We start from the raw sequence: 19,173 nt of genomic DNA on the forward strand, positions 1-19,173 counted from the left end.
TTATGGTTACTTTATTTACAAGTCTTTTGAACACCATCCCTGTATGAAGCATACATTCAAATATTCTTAGCAGTGAGCGAGTTTAACCATGGAACACTGTAAACAGATAGAGCCTTTAAATATTTTCATCATCTTTTTTCCCCTCTACATTGCATCTTTTAAAATTCGCTTTGGTTCCTTCAGGGAAATATATATATAATATAATATTTCTCTTTTAAAATAATTCCACATCACTCTCAGGCTCTTGGAAGGTCGCCGGAAGCTTCCAAGTTCAGTTCTGGAGCAAATGGGGGCAGAGTATGGCACTGGAACCGGGTGTTTTGAGGAACTCAAGCCCCTCATAGCCATAGCTGGGGATCCGCTGGCCAGGCCCGCTGTTCCAATGCCAGACACCGAGCAAATACAAGCTTCATTAAGTGTGGTGGAGATTTTGCCAAAATGCCGCACTCCACAGGCATTTCCTGCAGAGATCCCAGGGCCCAGCGGCCTGGGCGCAGCCTCTTGGCTTTTCGATGTCTTCCACCCTAAGGAACAGTCCACTCTTTGACCAGGCTTTGGGCCTGAGTGGCAGGCTGGGATGAAGACAGACTCCCCTACCATTTGGTAGAAAGAAAAGCCAGGTGGGCTGCAGGAGTCAGCAACTAGGAACTGAGGCCTGGGATTGTGTGGTGGGTGGCTAGGAGGAGTGGAAGGACACTAACGGCCACCTGGAACAGATTTCTTTTCCCAGAAGGATTTGCAGCCCTCTCCCACCTCATAGCCACCTCTTAGTCCAGCCGCCTTTCACATTGGCTTTGGAAAGCAGCCTCATTCTGGGCATCTAGGAATCCTCCCCCTTCCTCCTGCCCCTGTCCCCAAGCTGAACTGGGCTTGGAGAATGCACAGCTTCTTGACTCAGGGGTCCTGGGTGTGGGCAGGCTCCCTTTGGGGGGGGGGCTGGCCTCCAGGGGGCCTGGCAGGGGGCCCAGTTCAGGGTGGAGACCACACCCAGCGTGAAGCTCTGCAGGCTCCAAGAGTGAACCACCAGGGGTCCCAAACCTTTCATTCTAGTTGATGCACAACTCTCAGAATCCAATTATATTAGGAAACAACCACTGAGATCTTAACCAAGAGAGTTCCAGGCCGCCTCCTGAGGGGCTATCTCCGTGTAGCCTCCCCTCTCTTGCACACCTTTTTTCAAAAGTCACCATGTGGCTTGACCTTGTCAAGGGCAAAATCTGCATATTATCTGGTGTATGAAGCCCCCCACCCAATTCCAACCGGCTGGAGCCTTAGAGGAGTGGATTAGCTGAATAGTACTGTAAACGGTCTCTGTTAATTTTTTTTTCCTTCATTCTTCTGTTCTGAAACCAGATTTTGACTTGACGGTCGGTGAGGTTGAGCATGCGGGACAGTTGCAGGCGCTTCTCTTTGTTGATATAGACACTGAAGAAGAACTCCCGCTCCAGCTCTCGGATCTGGTACTTGGTATAGGGGCAGCGCTTTTTGCGGGTGCGTTGGCCACCTGTGGAGGTACAAAGGAGGGGGTGAGCCAGGCATGGGGGCTGCAATCCACCTCAAAGCCCCTAGTTGAGAGGGGCTGGCCACAGGGAGGTGCAGCCCAAGGGCTCTCAAAGTCTCCCCAGGCCTCTACCCTCAGGCTCCCACTGTGGGCTGGGGACGGCTGCAGTGGGAGGTTCAGCCCCAGATAAAAGCCAGCTCCCTAGATAGGCCCCCGGGGAAACTGCTCTCGCTGCCCCTAGAGCAGAAAGGAGGGCTTCTCACAGCAACAGGCGAGTTTGCGCCGCGTAAGCCTCTTTGAAAGCAGCCGAATGGCGGTTACCGGCTGCCTCCCGCCCCGCCAGACTAAACAAACAGCCTCCTGCGGACATTTCACCTTCCAGCACCTGGGCTGCCCGTTCCGAGGCAGTAAAAGCGGCCCCAGCCCCAGTCTTTCCCGGTTGCGGCCGTGACTCGGCCGTCGTTAACATCTGGGGTGGCTGCTGGGTCTTTGTCAGCCTAAGTCCAGGCCACCAGCTCCTACCTCCCCGGCCGCCTCCTGGCTCCCCCGAGGTGGAGGAGCGGAAATCCCCTACCCTGGGTCTTCGCTGGGCACCACCGCTACGCAGCCACCCTGTTCCCTCGGCAGGGCAAGGGTTCTAATTTAGGAAGGGTAGAGGGAAGAGGGGCTTCCCAAAGCTGCGGGCAGGCTCTACTTGCCCCCTTTAAAAAAAAAATACTACACAAGACAAAAAAAAAGCTCACTTTTGACAGATTGAATAACAATTGTGAAAAACATGCCGTGGGACAGAAGGCAGCACGTAATTGCCACCACGCCAGAGGAAAATGGCTTCCTTTGGACAAAAAGGCCAACTTTGGGTTAATTTGTTTCTTTTAATATATTGCTAGAGCTAAGCGGGCTACTTTATCTGTTAAACGCTCTCCTAGCGCCATCGTTAAACAGCGACGCCTTTGAATCCCAGCCGGGACTGGAGTCCCGGCGCAACACATGGCTTTTATAAAAATCTCCGGATTACCTCGCTATCAAAGGCTCCCGGAGCCCTTGCAGGGGGAATTTACAGGCGCCCACCTCCAGCTCCCCAGCCCGGAGCTGGCCCCGAGCGGGGTCGAGCTGCCGGGCTTGGGAGCTGAGAAGGGAAAAAAGGGAAAAGGGGAGTTGTTTTTTTTGCAGGCATGCCTTGGCCGGTGGGTATTTCACGGCCAATTTCAGCACTCGCCACGTGATCCCGCCTTTTATAACAAAGTTTTGTTGGGGGAAACCTAAAGGCCCTTCATAAACCTTATATGCTTATAAAACAGCATATAAAAATTTAACAGCGGTGCTGCGCTAGATTTCCAACTCCCCTTTCATAAAGCGCACGGCGCTGCCTTTATACGTACTGGAGCCGCCGGCCTTGTCCTCAGTGTGGCCGGAAGACGACTCGGGGCTGCTGCTGCTCTCCGGGCGCCGCCGCCGCTCTTTCTCCTCCGCCGCCGCCGCCGCCTCCCGGCAGCCGCCGCCGCCGCTATCCGAACTTGAAGTTGCCGGCGCGCCCGTGGCCGCCGCAGCCGCCGCCGCCGCCGCGGAGGTCGCCGTGGCCGCCGGGGGCCCCTTCTCGGCGCTCTTGTCCCCGGGGTAGTCGGAGGAGGCGAGGTTTTCCGGGGTGCCGTAAGCCGTCTCGAAAAACTGGTCGAAAGCCTGTGGCAGGACGCCGTTCCTGCCCACCGTGCTATAGAAATTGGACGAGACGGCGGGGGTGGGGTGGTGGTAGACGTTGGCCGAGCTCTTGGCCAGCACGTCGCCAGGCACGCCGGCTGCGCTGGGCGCCTGCAGGCAGTCTCTGTGCACGAGCTCCTCCGCGGAGTAGCAGTGGGCCAGATTGCCGCGGGGGTGCCATTTAGTGGCGGGCTCAATGGCGTACTCTCTGAAGGTCACTTCGCGCACGGGTTGGACCTGGGGCAGGTTGGAGGAGTAGGAGTATGTCATTGGGCGCGAAGACGGGGTCTGGGGCAGAAAAGAAGGGAGGCTGGAGAAATCTGGACCCGAGACGTAGTAAGTACAACTTGGCAAATACATGTTAGAGGAGCAGGGACCACGCTCATCAAAATCCATCATTGGGCTACCTTGGGCTCTCCGCAGTAGCCGAGCTTAACATGATTCTCCACTGCAGCTGCCTCTTTGAAGCGGATCCGTGAAGTAGAAATTTGGAGACGTAAGCTGACGTGGAAATCTATCCCCATCCTTAGCAGGGAGGTGCTGGTCATGTGACCCGATGTTGAAATTGACAAGCTGGGAGCTAGTCCGGGCCTTTTTTTCCCCCTTTCCTTTTTTTCCCCTCCCCTCCCTCCCCGGCTTCCTTTCTTTGTAGCCACCTCAGGGGAAGCAACAGATCGTCACTCGGTGTTCTCACCGAAAGCACGTAATCGCCGGTGTAACTCATGTTGGCTGGGGGGCCTCCCGGCGCGCCGCGGAGGCTGGGGTGCGCCCCCATGCCGCACACTTGTGCTCAATTGCACAGTCCTGGTCCTTAAGTGAGGGCTGTGAGAGCTCAACTCCCCCCCCCCTCTGCCCCTACTCCCCGGGTGGGTGAGGGATGCCCTAGGCTGGGGATGGCCAGGTGGGAGCCCGGCGCTGTGTGTCCTGTGATCGCGGAGTTGGCTCTCCAGGAGGCTCACGTTTGCACCCATTTTTTCTCAGCCCCCCCTCCCACAGGCTCGCTCTGGGTCACACCTCCACCTCCGACCATGGCCGGACCCCCTTCGGGGCCAGGGTTCGCAGCCGTGGATGTGCCGGCCTCATGGCTTGTCCGATTTGCACGGTGACTTGATTACACGCTCGCATTCATGGTCACTTCCGAAGCGCTTTAGTGCCTTCCGTCCCTAAACCGCCAACAGCCAGGGCGGCTTCTCCCCGCGGTTTGTCAATGATCCGCAGGGCCCGGAAGGGCCTTCGTCTTACCCGGGATCCACTTCTCCCTTCGTCTTCCCTGCCTGCCTCCTCACCCCACCCCCCAGCCCTTGGATAAACCCCTTCCTCCTCGCTGCCTGCCGGGGTTCGGAGTGACTGGACAGAGACAGAGGCACGGGGGCTGCGCCGCTGCTCACCGGTCCGCCCGCCTGCCTGGTCTTCTGGAGCTGAGGACTCAGGAAACCATGCAACTAGGGCAAGACTTGGGCTGCTTTAGAGGCGCTGACATCCGAGGAGCCTTCCCCTGGGTATGCTGCACCTTTGTGGGGGGCCACCAGGGTGCTTGTGGAAGTCCAGGGCTGTGGGGAGAATGGGGGAGGCAAAGAGGGGTGAGGGTCAAGGAGCGGGCTGAGAAAGGAGTATCCCGCCTCCTCTCCTTCCTTGCAATAGGAGAGAGTGAAAGCGAGAGATATGCAGGGCAGAAACTCAAAAAGCTCTGTGCCTTTCCTACTACTCACTCCACAGAAGGAATACAATGCCAAAGAAAAGAGAGGTGCTTCCCGAACTCCCCGCACCTTGGGACCCAAGAATGCCTTGAAAAGGCTAGGTTTGCGCTAAGGATAGACAGAAGCCACAGCGGATAGTATGAGTCTAGCTTTCTTGGGAAGAGGAAAGAACGAAATTAAGGCAAAATATGCTCACCATCCTGTAGGATTAAAGGAGCAATGTTTGGAAGGAAGTGAAAGAAGGGAGAGAACACACAGCAGCCAGAGAGGGCCAGGAGCTGAGAGGGGACTCAGACCTGCGGCCTCCCCACAACTGTCTTCTTGGAAGGAGCTGGGATGTTGCTGAAGGAAAGTTGAAAAATGAAAAAAGATAACCTTTTCCCTTTCCCCATCCAGGGAACAGCTGAAGGTATTTACATATCTTGGGGAGATTTAGAGTATAAACTCTAAGATCTTTGGTATTTAAGTGTCAACATCGATTTATTTATTTATTGCTGAGCTGACTGTAACTGACTCAATAGCAAATCTAATCATGTATTGCACTGGAAAAGAAATATTCTCATTATGTATTTTCTGCAAATAATGGCCTACCATTGCATTTGAATACCTGCTGTAAATATCAATAATATCAAGTAATTACTCTGTAGTGGAGTAAACTAATTTATTAGCATTAATGTTTATGTGGCTCCCCACCCCACCCCCCTTTACAAGGACTGCTTATCACAAATCAAGCTACTTGGACACACTGGTTTAATGAACTCTTTATTCAAGATTTGCTGCAAGAACTTTCATGCCCCTTGAATCCCTGAGAGCTGAACTTGAAATTATTCGTGCATCTTCAGCTTTGACATATTTGTCCACTGTGGCTCATGCAGAGGGCAGCAGTGGTGCCAAGTGAGAAGGTCTAGTGGGAAGGAAGGTTGTTGGGGAAGGGTAGCATGAGACCTCCTAAAACTAGGAAGCACAATTACAGGATTGCCCTGCAGTGAAAAAGCTTCTGTTTCCAGCAGTGACCAACAAGGCAAAATATTTGTTTCTCCACAGCATCTCTTTCTTGGAGACAGAATATAAAAGGGAGGAGAGGTTTCAAACAGCAGTATCTGAGCCATTCCCTGGCTTGGTTTTGGCTATCCCAAACTGTCTCCCAGCAGCCCACCCAGTCCTCGCCACCCCTACCCTTGAACAAAAGGAATGCATGAGGGGTTTCAGTGACTTTGCCATAACAAAGGCGCCACCATTGCAGGGCTTGCCCCGCCCCTGGGTGAAGGCAAACAAATTCTTGCACTTGTATTAGGGCTTTTAAGACCATAATTGAACCCGGGGGCGTCTAGGAAAACCGAAAACAGTTCTAGACAGACCTGCGGTTTTATAGCAGTTTTGGCAATCAACTTCAGCTTGTGGCTGAGCAGACTGGGCCGTGGTGGCCCGCCAGCGGGGGACGCCAGGCCGCCTCCCCCGGCTACACGCAGCCCGTCTCTTAATTAGATCGGTTTCCCCTGGTGCCAGGGAGAACGGGTCCCCGCAGAAAGGTCGGTATGAGTGTGTGCGTTGTTCTGCATAACCATTGCCTTCCATGTCCTCCTCCAGGTCAAATCGAGAGGGTGCCGGCAGGTCTGGATCCCTTGGGTGTCTGTGGGAGACAAAGGCGAATTCCCGAGGAAAGGAGGGAGCGGAGAAAGGCGCTCCGGGAACGGCTGGCAGGGCGACTCCGCAGGCTGCAGGGAAGCGGGGTGCCTGGAAGGACTTGCAGCCTGGAAAGGGGCGTGTGGGGGCGCTGACGTGAAGATGGATGAGGAAAAAGCCTTTTGATATCAGTAGAAGGGGAAAAGCGTGGAGCGGCTGAAAGCTTTTAGTTCCCCAGCAGGAACAGCCGGGGGTGCTCAGATGCCCAAGGCTGCGCAATGTTCCCAGCTTTGCCCGCTCCTGCCTCTCTTGTGCGGAATATACTGGCGGTGTAAATATTTCTCCAGGCAGGCGGCCGGGGTAAGGGATGGGCTCAGCTCTGAGGATCAGACCAAACCTTGGGGAAGAAGGTGAGGCAGAGCTTCGGGTCCTTGGTTTGACTTTGCTCTGAGCCTATAATCGACTGTTCCGCTTTGCAGGAGGTCCAACAGCCACGCTGAGCCCACCGTGCTCTGGGAAAGACGCGGCCGGGGTTAAGGCCGCCCCGGAAGGCCAAGTCCGAGTTCCATTTCTTGAAGAGGCCGCAGCAGGCAAGGCTGTGACATTGGCCCTGGCCACTGGTTTCCCATGAGCTGTTCTTTCTCAGGAGCTCCACAGAGCGGGGGCCATCTCCAGAAAACTGTCTTCAGCGTGTATTTCCTTTTATCGTCAACCCGGAGCCCCACGGCGGCTAATACAAGAGGCCAAAAATGTTTGGAGGAAGAAAAACAAAGGCAGGAAGTGGCGGCGGCCTGACGGTGCGTGTGTGTCTGTGGAGAAGGGAGAGAAGGGAGGGAGCCGGTTCAATCTCTTCTTGTTTTTCCTAACTTCAAGGTCCAGGCAGCCCTCCGCAGGGCCGGCCCCGTCGCTCCCCGCGCAGCGTTTGGAGGTGGCCACCCGGAGAGGAGAGGGCCGGCGCCCGCGCCAGCCTTGTCAGGCGGAAACGGCTAACAAGGAGATTTGGTTAGCAAAACAGACCAAGCCTTTCCGAGGCTTCGTCTGACTTGGCCCTAAAGGTTGGGGGGAGGGTTGTGCAGCACCTCCTGGACCCCCCTCGGCCGGTTGAGTACGCCCAGGCGGGGACGATGATCCGTGAGTCTTGCGCTCCATCCGCTTTACTAGGCGGAATATTGGAATAAAGTGTGTCCAGGCGCCTTTGCCGCGTCCGCTTCTTCTTGCAGCCGGAGGAGGGGTCGGGGGCAGCAGCGGGAGGGCGCCGGCGGGCGGTGCCCTGGCAGGGTGGCCTGAGCCCGGTCAGTGCACCTCGGGTGATGTGGGGCCTGGTCACCGCGGTTGTTGCACCCGGGGAGTTTCCAGCAGTCATTCAAAGGGCATGAGCTGCAAGGATAGTCACTTGATAGGCAGCCTAACACCCTATCGCTCCAAGGAAGTATAGAGCTGGGTGGCAGGGAGCATCTCCAGACTCCAGGTGTCCAAGCCCCAACTGGAGAAGCTGCTAGGCTTCCCTCTTTTCTCCTTGGGACTGGCTTGGGAGGCAGCAGCTCCTTTTCCCTCAAATCTGGGAATTCGAAGTCCCTAGTGTTTGCACTTGCAGTCCTTTGAATGCTCAGCGGTGGTCCATAGTGTGAATGCCAATGCCAAGCTGCTCCCACCTGCCACAGTTCCTTTCCAAGCCAGTCCTGTGCCCCTGCAGCCTCCTGCTCCCCTGTCTCCTGCCCTGCCTCCTTCCAGCTAGTGTCACCTTCTGTGGCCTCCTGTCTCATCTGATGCCTCCTTAGGCTGAGCAAGAACAGAGGTGCCACTGGAGGGCACCCAATACTCAGGCACAGAGGAAGAATGTTAGGTTTTTGACTCTTCCCCCAATTTGGGCCTCCACCAGAGCCTGAACTGGGTCTCCCACCTCCTTTGGAATACTCCATCTCAAGGCCCCACCATGTCCGGCTTCTCTCCCTCCCTTTCTCCCTCCCTTCCCAACACTTACTCCTCTTCTGGGGACCCAGCTCCTGCTTTTCTAGGCTGGGAAATCCTGATGGTAGCTGGTCTGAGAGGATTTGGGCCCACCTACAGACCGAATCTCATTCCCAGACATCAAGAGTTTCTCAGTGCATTGCTTAGGGCACCATCAATATTTTGCCTCTTCTTGCTTGCCTGAACCCTTATTTTCCTCTGTCCACAACTGTCATACTGTTTCTAGAATGCTACATACAAGACTATTTCAACCCTGGTGACCATATTGCACACAGGTGCAAGAGTTGGCTGGGAGGCCCTGGGTGAAAACACCCACAGTCCTTCCTGGTGTTGGAGGCCAGGCCTGCATTTGGGGACTCACCCCTCCTAAATAGGAGGTTTCCTGGGGGGTACATCTGTCCTCCATGGTGAGCTGGGGAGGTGGATTGTCTCAGACGGCCCAGGAGATATCCCAGTATTTGTTCTCAGGGAATAGTTTACCGGCAGATCATGCCCAATCCATCACATTTGCAGGTGCTACCTAGAGGCAGCACTGAGTCTTCCATAAAATATCAAGAGATCACCTATATTGCTACCAGGTGGACACAAGAGTTAATTTGTCCCTTTGTCAAGGCACCCTCCCACCCCTAAGCTCCCCTACACTTCCTTAATGCACAGGAACAGGTAATACCTTGAACTTGACCTCATGGTTAGTACTTGGTCTGACTAGCAGGTTCAATCATCCTATAATGCCCCTAAACATCTGAAGAAGTCCATATCTTTTCCCCAGGGATGGGGGGGGGACATAGGACTCAGCTGAGGGTCTCAAGTGCCCATTAGTAGTGGATTCCAAACATGGGAGAAAAGATGTTTCCTTGCTTTGAGGAGAACTATTTTTACTTTTATTGATGCGGACTCACTGCAGATTTTATTTTTTCCTACAGAATGCGAACAAATGGCTTGGGGGGATCTTTGAAGGGTGAAGCCCTGGTTCTCAGTATCCACCTTCCATTCCCCCTGCAGCTTTGGCCCAAATGGGTTTCCCCAGCATAGCGTGCCTGAAATAAAGAGCACAAAAGAGCGTGGCTCAACCAGAAGATTGGCTCTGGTCCTTGGGTCTCAGTCCCCACAGCTGTGGCTCAGAGGAGTCCTGCCCTCATACCTCAAACTCCAACTCCTTCCTAGGGCAGGCAGCTCCATTTCCACTCAGGGCCACTGGTGGGTCACATTCAAGACTTGAGAAAAGCTCCCACCCCATCCAGCCCTCCCCAAGGAGCCTCTCCTACTTGCCTTGCCAGGCAGTTCTGCAATGGTAGCCATTTACAGACAATCCATCTAGATATCTGCCCCCATCGTCCAGCCCACCCATGCAGCTCTAGGCATAAAACCCAGATTTTCTGCCTTCCATGAAAATAAGTCATTTGCAGGTCCTTCTTGGTTCACCTGGAGAGAGAGGCTCAGTGGCAGATCAGGCTTAAGCTATCTGTTTACGGCGGGGCCTGATGCTCGGACCTACTTGTCAAGGCAGGCTGTGGACGGAGGATAGGGGGCTCCCTCCCCGTGGAGCACAGTGAGAATTCTTGGGGCCCAGGGGTTTTGGCAGAATGCACCTCACTTCTCAGTGCCTAATTTTAGGCTAGAGAAGAGCATCAAAGGCCTGCCATGCACTGAAGGAGGGCTGGGACTCGGGTACCTCAGGAGAGGCTCCCCAGTAGCGTCTTGGCTCCTCTATCCTATTCCCAGCCAGGCCAACCCTGCCCGGCCTCTTGTTCCTACCAGGACCGAGAACTCCGATCCAGCCACGTCCTCTCCCCTGGGCTTGCAGGCGCTCCCTCTCGCCCCGGCTAGGCCTCCGCGGGCTCCGAAGTCTCCTGGGCTGGGGCGGACCCCGCTCTTCTGGGACCGGGACATAGCCTGGGTCACCCCTGGCTTCGGGGATTCCTTTCCAACAAGGCTGGGGGTGGGAGAGTTGGAAAACAAGAAAGAAGCCCTGCCTCCAGTGCAGGAGCCCGGGCTACCAGAACCGGATTGCGGCAGGAGTGACGACCCAGCCAACTGTGCCTCCTGCGCCTTCCTGCGGCCGCGGCTGTGCCGCGACCGGCCCTGACCATGGAGGCTGCTGTGGAGCGGAGGACTTGACCTTTACTGCGCAAGAGGAGGGCGCTCTCTGAGCCGCAGGGAGGGGGACGCTGCTCTCTCCAGCCTCTTCCACCCAATAGCAGCCGGGACAACCCACGCATGCTGCGCCGCTCACCCCCATTCCCCCCTCCATTTTGTGCAGTGTCCGCAGACCCGCGGCGGGAAACAAAGCCCCCAGCACTGCTCTCACCACCTTTTTTTGCGAGCTCCTGTCCCCATTCCCCGCAGGTCAGAAGGCTCAGAGCTAAAGCCAAGCAGTCTAAGGCCCTCTCCAGAGCCCTTCTCTCGCCTGACCCCAGCTGCCCTCAGCCAGCGCCTGGGTACTACTCTGGGTACTACTCTTGGCACCTGCCGGTGCCAAGTCCCCGCGCGCGGGGTCCTGGCCGCGGGCTGCGGGCGGCGCTGGGCCTACGGCCGGGCCGAGCCGAGTGTCGCACAGGCGCGGGGCGCAGCGAGGCCAAGGCTGCCTCCCCGCCCGGGCAGAGGACGCTGCTGGCCGGAGCGCCCGGATCTGGCTTCTCGGATCCACAACGTGGCCCTGTGTGCCCAGCTTGCGTCGCGATCTCATCCCAGCCCGCAGCTCCGAGCTCAGAAAGCGGAAGTATTTGGTAGAGAAAAACACGATTTCTTTTCAGCCCGTCTCAAAACCCCTTTTAGAGAAAATGCTCCTGTCAAGTTTTATTTCCCGTTGCAAACCACCTTCCACGCTGCCAAGAATTAAGACCGGGAGAGATTAAATACCCGATTATTCTCTTGGGGAGGGAGGGGCGGGGCGGAGAAGGGGGCACCCGCACAAAACATTTGCTTGAATCGGCTTCTTCTCATCAAATAGAGAGCCCCGCGAAGGCCCGCTCGGCCTGTGGTGACGTTGGCCTGCTGCGGGGAAACTCGCCCGCAAGGTCCCCGGCCTGGCCCTCGGGGTTCTGCTGCTTTAACCTCCGCCTACGGTCCTGCCACAGGCCCCCCACCGGCCCACGAACCACTGGAGCCAGGCCGGCTCTGTAAGGGTTTGAGCCTCCATTTTGAGTAGGGGGGTTCCTGTAGAAGCGTGCAGGATTTGGGGCCGCGCCTCTGTCCCCGAGGGCCGCGACATCAGCCGGCTCCCTGAGTCCACAGCCGCGCTTCTCCCACTCATCCACAGCCCCGCACCTGGAGGAGGCCCCGCGCTGCCTCGGAAGCGCTCGAAAAGGTTTGAAAATCTCTTGAGACGCCGTCGTGATTATTTCTGCAGGGGAGATCCAGCTCATCAGCGGCGCCAAAGCCGGGCAGAAATGAAATCAACTGTGGCAAGGCCTTGGCTGCTTTCATGAAGGAAATTTTCTGCGCCACTGTCTTTTTTGCTTCCCTTTAAAATAAAATTTAAAAAAATAACAAGCGCCTCTCAGGCATTCATCGGAGCTAGGTAGATGCGCAGGGTTGAGTGGGTATTTTCATAAAGAATGAAGCCGGTTGTTATTTACCCGGCGGCGGAGCAGATGAAAACTTAATTAGCATTATTAGGGTGCCTGTCCTAAAATCTAGACATAAATTTCCCCGGGCCTTTCGGATAATGCTACATCTTTGCTTATGAAAAATGGGATGCGAGCAACTCGCTGCACGTTTCTCTGATTCTCCAGGTCTGGTCTGCTGACACCCATTCAATCAAGTTTAAAGGAATGCGCATAAATCAGCAAGCTCCTAGCGTCATCTCAGTAGAGGTCCGCAAATCCAGAAGGGCGCCTCTCAACCCACCGGGTCTGGGGATTAGCAGTCCCGGGCAACCTCGGTCTCCGCTCCTAAACTCGGAAATTTCCAGAAGGGAAACACGGCCGCGCATCTTCATTAAACCCTCTAAATACAAGCAGCAAAGTGCAATCTTCACATTTATATATTATACACCAAAATCTGTGCCGTTAACTGCCCGCACACAAATACCCTCAGCTGCCTTGTGGTGAATTTTTAAGAAAACATTGCAATTAGTCTGGATTTTTCAAGTGAATATTTCCCCCTTTTCTTTAAATTTTTTTTCCTTTCTTTTTCTGTAAAAAAATAAAATAAAAATAGAAGAATTTAAATGGGTGGTATCAGCTCTATATCAGGCATAAATGGTAGCGAAATGTACAGTGACGTTTTACAATCATCCACTTAAAATAACTTAATAAATTTGACAGTACCAACAGCAGATGGGAGAAGTAGGGGGTTTTTGTTTGTTTGTTTGTTTGTTTTTTGAAGTCCCATATTTACAATTTTTTATTCAGCAAGTTTCCTTTGTGGAAAGAGAAATACTTGACTCAGGTTTTCAACAACACTATCCATGGATACAATGTCTGATTGAAAAATATTCCTATTTTTCAAGAGGTGGCTGGTGTCCTGGATATCTCTTTTCGAAAGGTTTTAGACTGATTGCTATCTGGGCATTAGGGAGCCATCATAATCCATGCCCACCTCAAGTTATCTGGTAGATTCAGGGACATTTTAAATAAGAAAGAGTTTAGCCAAGATTGACACTATCAACAACTATTTTAGAACTGGAGGAAGAAAAAAAAAAGCAATCCTGAAATATCTTGTCATTACAGTTTCAAAAACCGGAGAGAGAAAGAAAGAAGGTTACTACTTTACCCAGGGTTCCTGCAGTGGTGATGGCTTGCAAAAGGGGTGGTATTCCGGCAGAGCTGCTGTTGGCCTCCTTCCTAGGCCTGAGGCTCAGAATATTTCTTACATCTAAAGAAAAATATCCCCCGTCAACAGAAGAGTCCCCTTTGGAGCTGTTCTTAAACACACAGTTTGATCCAGCTTTGAGGGGGTTTTCCACCACTTTAAACATTTTGGGAGAAAGTTGTTACTTTGGCTTGATGGCAGCTTATTTAGAAATGGAGAGCCGTGGAACAAGATGTGGGGAGGTGGGTCTGAAGCAGCATTTTTCATTTGTTTCCACAAGTGGATCGAAAAATCCTCAGGGCAACAAAATGTGATTGCATTTCACAAGACCATTCAACATATGTGTTTCAAGACCAGCCTGTTTTTGAGACAGCTTTAGAGATTCTTTCCATAATTCTCCATCTATAAAGAAGCTCTAAGTCTTCAGATGAGGTTCCGTCAGCCAGATTTGTAACCAACCAATATTGTTTTCCATAAAATGATGGATCTGGTTCTTCCATTCACTATTACTTTCCTCCAACATAAAGGTAGCCTGCACCTCAAAATTCTGCATCCGAAGGATACTGGTTCTGCCAACATTTTAATACATCTGTGTATAGCAAGGGATTTGACAAAAACACATTACCCTATGTGTATATTAAATATATAAACATATGTACTCTTTATGAGTCTGTATACAGCACCAATATGTTATTAGGGGTCAACAGTAGATATAATATTATTATAGTTTTATGGTGGCTGTTAATATTAAACATTTATTTCTCCCACAAATCAAATGGCAGATTCACAATCATCAACATAAGATTGCACACCACCCTGGAGTAGCCCTCAGCTCTGAGCTCTCCAGGATAACTCTCCTCTGCATCTATATTATGGTCATTTTGTAGATAGCAGATATTTAAGTTCTCCTTACTGACCTCTAAAGAGGTGAGTTTCTTTGAATTTCTGAAATGTAACTCTAGAACTCTAGAGTTAGCAAGGTTCTGAAACTTTTTATTTGCTGTAAAGACTCCCCGATAGCTCTAATTAGGGTGTTAGACCACCTTGGAGGGTGAAGGCTAGGAAAGAATGGTTATTTAAGAAGACTGTAGACTGTAACAAAAATGTACAGTTTTAAAGCAGATCTGTAGAAATCTGATGCAGAGTAAGCCACTGTGAACACAAATCAAACTTGGCCACTAAAGGAAAGGAGCAAAGCTTCATCATGTAAAGTACATTTTGTACCTCAACTCTAGAAATCACCTTAAATTACAATATCTTGGGTCATCAGCCATTAATGGTATATCTGTACAGATTCTACAAATATATATACAAGCACACACAAGCACTAATATGCAAATGTATACATGTATACAAATATGATATATATTCACATATATACAGGCACATATATAATTTACATATATTCAAATTTGCTCTATCTGTAGCCAAAGAAATTAGTATTAAATCTGTAAAATGAGTCAAGGAGGTAAGAGCTCTTGATTCCCATGAAGTTGAAGAATTACAACGAGGCTTGTCAACGCGAGGTGGCGCCCTTGATCTACTAATCCAGCCCAGGCCAATTCATGAGCTGTCAAAAGTCAAGGTCACAAATTGTCTTTTTTCGTCAAGGTCAAGGTTTAAGGCCTTTCGTAGTCCTGTCATTTCAACAAATATCAAAATCTGCCCTCTCAGACCCATGCAGACCCAACAGCAGATTTTAAAATACGGCAGCCTAGGCATTGCTGATACAAAACAACTGGTTTTCATTTTCCACAGGGAGCCTGGGAATTTATACTATCTCTTCCTCCTTTCTTTTTTCTCCCTTTCAGAATGTCTGACACTTTAATCTCCTTGAAGCCCTTATCATTTAAAGGATTTCAGTTATGAGGGATTTCTCCCTTTAATTAAAATTTTTGTACCCAAAAAAAAAAAAAGCTGTAATAGAAAAGAATGGTCCTTGGTTTATATAAGACAAACCTGCTCCTTTTCTTTCTGTGCAGTGCATGTTTAGCATAGGAAAGTAATAAGTATTTCCTTCAGATTTTAATAGCTGTGACTATTTTATTAACAGAATTAATACCAATATCACTATCTACAGGTTTAAGTTTTTTTCATTTTTAGTAGAAATATTTTAAAAGTAGGTGCACAAATACATTTTCACAGTGTGCTGAATGTCTTTATTTACAAGATATCATTTTATAGTGAATAGGAACAAAACGAATGTGCTGGTTGAAATAACTGCTTGATTAAAAATGTGCTGAGAAGTGAATCCCTAATCTTTCTAATGCAGTCTGATAACACAATAAACAAGGAAAAATACTAATGCCTTAATAGATCAAAATAAAGAATGTCGATAACTAAATGTTTTGACGGAATAGATGTTCATGGAGTTTTATAAAAAATAAGAAAGGAAAATGATTTCTCCAGTAAAATTGGTTAGCAAGTGTTGGGAAATGCCAATTTAAATGAAAAAAAAATTGTGTTTAAACCAAAGTCCACGTTGAGGTGGGACCCCCTGGGAGATCTGACATAATGTGAATCCTGTGGATCATGTGATGATTTAAACATTTATAAAAAAGATACCAAATCCTTTGGAAAATAACTGATAAGGGGCAGTAAATATAGTCCAAATGCCACAAAATATGCTTGTTATAAGCAATTAAAAATTATTCTCAGAAGGACATTAACAACCCCCGTTTCCCTTGTAGCCTCAAAGGTTCAGATGTTTGTTTTTACTACCAAGACAAATGATCCTCGGAAGAGCTTTCTCTCCCTTTCTTCCTTCATAGCAAATAGTCCAAAATCATTATTGCAGTACCTTCTCTTTTCCCTTCTAAATCTATACATAGAACATTTTGCAGGACATACAACAATAGTAGAAATTTCACTAAGATTTACCTGAGCAGGCACTTAACATGCAAAGGGAATGGCAACCTAAGGACAAGCAGATGTTTACAACCGCCTCTTGCTTTTGTAACCAACTTTTAGGTTATTACCACCTAACACAGTGTCCTAAAATATAACAGTCACATAAATACTTACAAGATTTCAGTAACTGCGTAACTTATCTGAAATTGCGTATTTGGGGGTTGACGTTTGACTAGAATTTGTCACTTAACGGGCTGGTGGGGTTGGCGGGAGAGTTGGCAGTCTTTATCGTTTCACAAAGTTTTAAAACAGTTGTAGATTCCACTAAAGAGAAAGAGTTCTCCCCTAGGAGAGCAAAATGTCAGTATCTCTCTTTATCTTTCCCATTCTTCGATTATTATTTAACATTATTTTCATAATCTGAGCAAAGCAACGAGTTCTGAAGCATTTCTTCAAGTTGCCTTCTTGCTCCATTTTTTAATCCATTAACTAGTGGTCTTCAGTTTGTTGATGACTTTTTTCTCTTTAACCCTCCTGTTTTGGAACCAGATTGTGACCTGCCGCTCGGAGAGGTTCGTGGTGGCTGATATCCTCCTCCGTTTGTCCTTGGTAATGAATTTGTTCGTGGCGTATTCCCGTTCCAGTTCTTTTAATTGCACCTTGGTGTAAGGCACGCGCTTCTTTCTCCCCCTCCTATAGGAGCTGGCGTCTGAAGGATGGGAGACCACGTCTGGAAGATAGGGGAGAAGGCAAGTTACTCAGGGATCCAACCCCGGCCAGGACATAGGCGACAGCTCAATCTGAGCCACCCGCCTTGCAGGGCCCGGCTGCTCTTTGCCACGCACTGTACAATCCGGCCTTCTGCCAAAGTCTGGAGGGTCAGGGGAAAGGTGGTTAGTTCTGCACTGAAATGAAATCGCCCAGGGTTCCAGTGACTACCCTAACCGGGCCATTCAGCACGAACAGCGCGCTGGCTTCGTGCGACAAGCTGCCCACACCTTAGCGCCTGGCTCAAGGTATACCACTTCCATATCTGGCTCCTTTCCGTGTGCCCCAGCCCCAACACTCGAGGCCTCAACACTGAAGCCATTTTTGAGAGAATGAATAGGGTGGGCCAATTTGGGGAGCCGTTTTCAGGTCAATTTCTCATCTTCAAGTCGGTGTCAAGAGCTAGGGAGGGCGGGGCGCAGAGGGAAAAGGAAGCTAGTTGGGGGTCCCCACAAGCTCCCTCCCAGCCACCCTTCACCCAGGGAGGGCCAGGGGCCAGCTCAACTCAGGCCAGCCGAGATCGGGCTCCCAGCGGTGCAGCGCCGCTAAGGAAGACCAGGAAGAGAGCAGAGGGGCACCCGGGTGATCCCGGGTGCGAGCGGAGGAGAAGCTGGAGCAGAGCCGGAAGACCAGGGCTGGGAAGAAGGCGCCATTTACCGGGCAAAGTGGACTTCCAGAGGTGGGGAGGCTGCGCCTGCTCTTTGGGGCAGTACATTTGGCCGTTCCAGCCATTGGGCAGCGCCCAGGGCTGGTAGCTTTCCATGGGAAGACCCAGGGGCTCGTGGCGCGACTCGCCGGGGCCCCCGAGGCCCGGCACCACCGGCATATCCAGGTAGCCAGGCACGGGCTGATGGTGGTGGTAAGGCCCGGTTGCGTAGCCCTGGTAGAAGGCGAACTCCTTAGCGCGGGAGCTGAACTCCTCGGCCGCTGGCCCGGCGGTATCCATGTACTTGTCTGCGAAGGCGGCGGCGGCGGCCGAGGCGGGCTGCGCGCACGACTTGATGGCGTTGGGGTGCGGGCCCATGCGAGCGCACGGGTAGTAGCCGCTGCCAAAATAGCCATAGGGGAGCGCTGCGGGCCCCGACGAGCTCTGCGCCGCTGCCGAGCACGGGCTGCATTGCTTGGCGGCCTCAGCGCCCGCCGGGCCAGCCGGGCCGGGCCCTCCCGAGGACGACGCGGCAGCGGCGGCGGCGGCGGCGGCGGCGGCGGCGGCAGCAGCGGCGGCGGCCGACGGGGGCGCCTCCCCCGGCGCGCTGCTGTAGGCGGCCGCGGCGCCGGGCGCCAGGGGCGCCGGGTGCGCCATCAGGTTGCGGCACTGGTTGGCCGCGGCTGCCGCCGCCGCAGCGGCCGCCGCCGCCACCGAAAAGTTGCCCCCTGCCGCCGCGGCCGCCGGGTGGGGGAAGCCCCCGCCCCCAGCCCCGGCCGCTGCCGCCGCTGCCGCCGCTGCCGCCGCCGCCGCCGCCCCTTCCATGTTCTTGTTGAGCTCGTCGGCCACCAGGCCGCCGCCGTTGTCGTAGAGAAACATGACGGTGGGCTCGATCCAGCGGGGGTGGAGGAGCACGGAGGCTGTCATAGCCCGAGCCGCATGGAGAAGACCCCAGTGGCGCTGTTTTAAAAAGCCCCCAAGAAGTGAAGAGCGCGCGGCGCGGGGCCGGGGCCCGAGCGAGGGGGGCGGATCGCGCCCCGCGGGGTCGCGCCAGGCGGCCGCCCATTGGCCCGCCCCCCCTGCTCCGCCCATGGCGTATGCAAAGCGGGCGGTTCCAACCCTGGCTCTGCGCTGTGCACCCGCGGTCCCCGCCGCGGCCCGCGCTGTCCCCACCGCTAGCGCCAGCAGCGCGGCCGCGCACTATTCACCCAGGGGAGAGGAGGGGGACGGGGGAGGGTGGGGGCAGAGCATCGTGCGGGTGGGGCACGGAGGGAAGGGCGGGCCCCCGCTCAGCCCCCCCTTTCTTTACCTTATTCCGGCGGAGCCCAGACCAGCGCAACGAGGCGGGGAGGGGAGATGGGTGCGCGGTTGGGTTGCGACCTGAGGCGGCGGGGACAGGTCAGGGAAATCTGCTGGCCGCCAGAGATGGGAAAGTGGCGAGGACGGGACCAGCCTAGCTCAGGACGAGTGTTCATTGGGGCCTCTGGGGCTGTTTTCTTTCCAGGAATCCACGCGTCTTTCTGCAGCCAGACCCTAGGACGGACATTGGCGCTTTCGGATTCAACAGCATCGCGATTTGGCTCTCTTTCCAGGCGAACAGTGGCAGGGCGTTTGCTGGTTGTGGCTTTCTGCGGATACGCCTGGCTCATGGGACCCAGGACATTCCAATG

At 52.9% G+C, this 19,173-nt stretch overlaps 2 protein-coding genes and 1 long non-coding RNA gene across 4 annotated transcripts; 1 reads left to right on the top strand and 2 right to left on the bottom strand.

The window, feature by feature from the left end:
- HOXA11 (homeobox A11) lies at positions 1–3,871 on the bottom strand. The gene is made up of 2 exons (XM_045564716.1): positions 2,881–3,871; positions 1–1,504 (listed from the first exon to the last, which is right to left on the bottom strand). The coding sequence occupies exons 1-2, from the start codon at positions 3,593–3,595 to the stop codon at positions 1,272–1,274; spliced, it is 948 nt and encodes a 315-aa protein (XP_045420672.1). The 5' UTR covers positions 3,596–3,871; the 3' UTR covers positions 1–1,271.
- Positions 3,872–4,587: 716 nt separating this feature from the next.
- Positions 4,588–7,710, top strand: LOC123647341. 2 transcript variants are annotated; one of them, XR_006738205.1, is made up of 4 exons: positions 4,588–4,695; positions 5,100–5,302; positions 6,481–7,313; positions 7,390–7,710. It is a non-coding gene; the product is annotated as an uncharacterized LOC123647341 (long non-coding RNA). The 2 variants fall into 2 exon arrangements; XR_006738204.1 differs by having other exon boundaries at positions 6,481–7,710.
- A 5,100-nt stretch (positions 7,711–12,810) lies between these two features.
- Positions 12,811–18,453, bottom strand: HOXA13 (homeobox A13). The gene is made up of 2 exons (XM_045564091.1): positions 17,515–18,453; positions 12,811–16,819 (listed from the first exon to the last, which is right to left on the bottom strand). The coding sequence occupies exons 1-2, from the start codon at positions 18,428–18,430 to the stop codon at positions 16,575–16,577; spliced, it is 1,161 nt and encodes a 386-aa protein (XP_045420047.1). The 5' UTR covers positions 18,431–18,453; the 3' UTR covers positions 12,811–16,574.
- Positions 18,454–19,173: the final 720 nt, after the last annotated feature.

This window comes from Lemur catta, chromosome 11 (assembly GCF_020740605.2).
Source record: "Lemur catta isolate mLemCat1 chromosome 11, mLemCat1.pri, whole genome shotgun sequence".
Lineage (NCBI taxonomy): Eukaryota > Metazoa > Chordata > Mammalia > Primates > Lemuridae > Lemur > Lemur catta.

What these genes read in the sequence shown, in the direction of transcription:
- HOXA11 (XM_045564716.1), bottom strand. Translation starts at nt 3,595, where the DNA reads ATGATGGATTTTGATGAGCGTGGTCCCTGCTCCTCTAACATGTATTTG. An exon ending in GGACAAGGCCGGCGGCTCCA is followed by an intron (nt 1,505 to 2,880) that starts GTACGTATAAAG and finishes GTACCTCCACAG; the next exon opens with GTGGCCAACGCACCCGCAAA.
- HOXA13 (XM_045564091.1), bottom strand. Translation starts at nt 18,430, where the DNA reads ATGACAGCCTCCGTGCTCCTCCACCCCCGCTGGATCGAGCCCACCGTC. An exon ending in CTGGAAGTCCACTTTGCCCG is followed by an intron (nt 16,820 to 17,514) that starts GTAAATGGCGCC and finishes CCTATCTTCCAG; the next exon opens with ACGTGGTCTCCCATCCTTCA.